The following is a 2,767-nucleotide window of genomic DNA, read 5'->3' on the forward strand; positions in this document are numbered from 1 at the left end:
ATATTCGTACAGGTGTATCTGAGCGATATAAAGTATTTTTATATGGATAATTATGGCCCACTTCCAGATTCAATTACAACTGATATAAAATAATCAATTTACAAATTGATGAGACATCTAGAAGCAGTAAGCGGTGTTAAAGTGAAAAAAGTATGTCAGAATTTTGTTTATATTATAAATTATTTCTTAATTTATTATCAGAAAGATTAAATTATTAGATAAAATAGACACTATTTCTTTGTATAATATAACTGTGTAGTATAACACAGTAATAATTTAACTTTTTTCCGGTAATTAATTAAAAATAATATATACAATAAAATGTATTTACATACAATAACAAAAATTATACAATATGACACAATATTTATGTGTAGTACAATAATTATGATATTTTATTTGTATGTAGTAACATAATTATTAAAAATTATGTAACGTTGAAATTATGTGACGCTGAAAATTTAATATTATATATAGATTTCATTCTATTTAAAAGATTACAATTTTAATTTAAAAAAATAACAGTATTTATATAGATAAATAATGTTAAGACTTTAGAAACAAGATTCATTTATATGAATAAATCAAACTATAATATAAGATAGTCAATTACAGTTGTATGTATAGTTAAAGTTGGATATTTCAAATATTACATTATATATATATTATTTATTAAATAAATTTATATAATTTTCAAACATGACATTGCACACCAGTAATTTTCAGACTTTTAATACAATCAATCTGAAACACTAATAATCTGTCCTAAGTTAAATTAAATTAAAAAAATTTCTAAAGAAGTTATTGCCAAGCAATATTATCTCAGGAGGCAAATATAGATAAATATAGATATATAGATAAATATTATATTTATTTCTTTGATTATTTGCAGGCAAATTTTAAAGATATGAAACGATCTTTTGAAATAAGCACGATTATTCTTCTCAGTATCAAAGACATATATTCAATATTTAATCGTTGGGATAATCCTAAGGTACAGTTAAATGACGACATTCATTGTTAAGATATGTCACAAATACATATTTCATAATTTTTCAGAAATCGAAGAGCATGTTTATGGAAATACTAAGATATATTTTCTTCATGTCGCCGCATACGTTTCCTGCTATTCTTTTCGGACTATTCAAGAATATTGTCGAAAGTTTCCCAGTCAGCATTTATAACGAAATGATAGAACTAAGGACGCAATTGAGAAAACAATTTGAGGTAGAGTGTTTACAATAGGTAATCAAATTATTAGAATCACTTGCATAAATTAATGATTTTTAAAACTGCAATTAATTTTTAAGTTTAAATGTACATATAGCAACACTATGTTGTTATTCTTTTAATGAAATACTGATGTTTACACATTTTAAATATATCCTTGGTATCACTATATATCACTAAATAGCATTTTCTCTCATATATACGTCATTTATGCAAGGCTTAAAATTCTCTCTATCTCTGTTTCTCTTTCCCTTTAAAACGAGAGAAAGAGTTTTAAGTCTCGCTCAAAGTCAAAGTAATGTTGGTGCAATCGGACCTTTGTCAATCTTACCGAGAATTGAAAGAAAAATTTCCAAGCAATATATCACCAACAAACGTCAATTAATTGTGCATTTGATTAATATATGCATAGGACTGAATATATATATATATATATATATATATATATACAATATATATATTAGCGATTTTTAGTAATTACTATCCTGTTAACTAATGCGAAAATTGCAAAATGGTAGAGGACTTTTCGACTCAGTTTAGTCCATTCTCTCTACACACAAGCGTTTTGTTAAAACTTTCCAGACACCCCCCTTCCTCTCTGTATATATTATATTTTTTTAAATTTTGTCTGTTTAACATATTGATGTCTTATATTCGATTATGTTAATATTATAATAACGTCCGCAATGACATTTACTTAGGAGCTGCTGAGTAATGATGGTGTATTAATTTGTCCATCTTTTATCTCATCGGCGTACTATCCTCACGAGTGTTTATACAACATACCTAATAACACATTTATGATGATTTTCAACGTGCTGGGATTTCCGGTCACGCAGTGCCCTCTTGGCTTCGATAAAAACCAACTGCCGATTGGACTTCAGGTAAAAAAATAAAGCTGTCGCTGTTTAATCATTCATAAATAAAAAATTGAGCTTATTTATTTAAGAGTCAGGAAACAGACTCAGTATAGTGATTACATAATCGATCGAAACTACGGAAACGATATAAACCGATATTCATAATTGATTCTTATTTGAGACTATTTTAAATATAATCTTAAAATGTTCTAAAACAATTACATGGCTGTATTAGTATCTCAAGATAATTTATATAAGATCTTAAAAAAGAAAGGACTGTGAATACCGATCGAAAGATGTAAAATATATAGATAAAATTTTGTTTTTTTGTTTTTATTACTATATGATTAAAGTACTTAAATATTGTTATACTACTGTATCCAGATTGTATTGATTTTTAATTCATTAAAAATTTTGAATTTGTACTTGGTAAATTCAGAGATTTTTTTGTATAAGAATTGATGAACCATTTACATTTAATTAGTTTTAACTTCATTTTTGTAGATTGTTGCGAATCCTGGCTGTGACCATTTGACGATTGCTGTTGCGCAAGAAATAGAAAGAAAATTTGGCGGTTGGCAAGAACCACAGAATAGAGGAGTCATCTGAGAAGCGTAGTATAATTTATGACAGACAATTTGGTTATAATAGAAAATATATTATAATTTTTATATATA

The 2,767-nt window shown here is 26.1% G+C and overlaps 1 protein-coding gene across 1 annotated transcript in view; it reads left to right on the forward strand.

Moving 5' to 3' along the window:
- Positions 1 to 2,717, forward strand: part of LOC108753327 (fatty-acid amide hydrolase 2-A-like) — a 5,897-nt gene extending 3,180 nt beyond the window's left edge. The window contains exons 6-9 of the mRNA XM_018494815.1: positions 893 to 994; positions 1,060 to 1,227; positions 1,932 to 2,114; positions 2,595 to 2,717. Of these exons, the coding sequence (XP_018350317.1) occupies positions 893 to 994; positions 1,060 to 1,227; positions 1,932 to 2,114; positions 2,595 to 2,699 (558 nt within the window). The 3' untranslated portion in view covers positions 2,700 to 2,717. The remainder of the gene's footprint in view (positions 1 to 892; positions 995 to 1,059; positions 1,228 to 1,931; positions 2,115 to 2,594) is intronic.
- The last annotated feature ends 50 nt before the right edge of the window (positions 2,718 to 2,767 follow it).

Source organism: Trachymyrmex septentrionalis, unplaced genomic scaffold, assembly GCF_001594115.1.
Source record: "Trachymyrmex septentrionalis isolate Tsep2-gDNA-1 unplaced genomic scaffold, Tsep1.0 scaffold69, whole genome shotgun sequence".
Lineage (NCBI taxonomy): Eukaryota > Metazoa > Arthropoda > Insecta > Hymenoptera > Formicidae > Trachymyrmex > Trachymyrmex septentrionalis.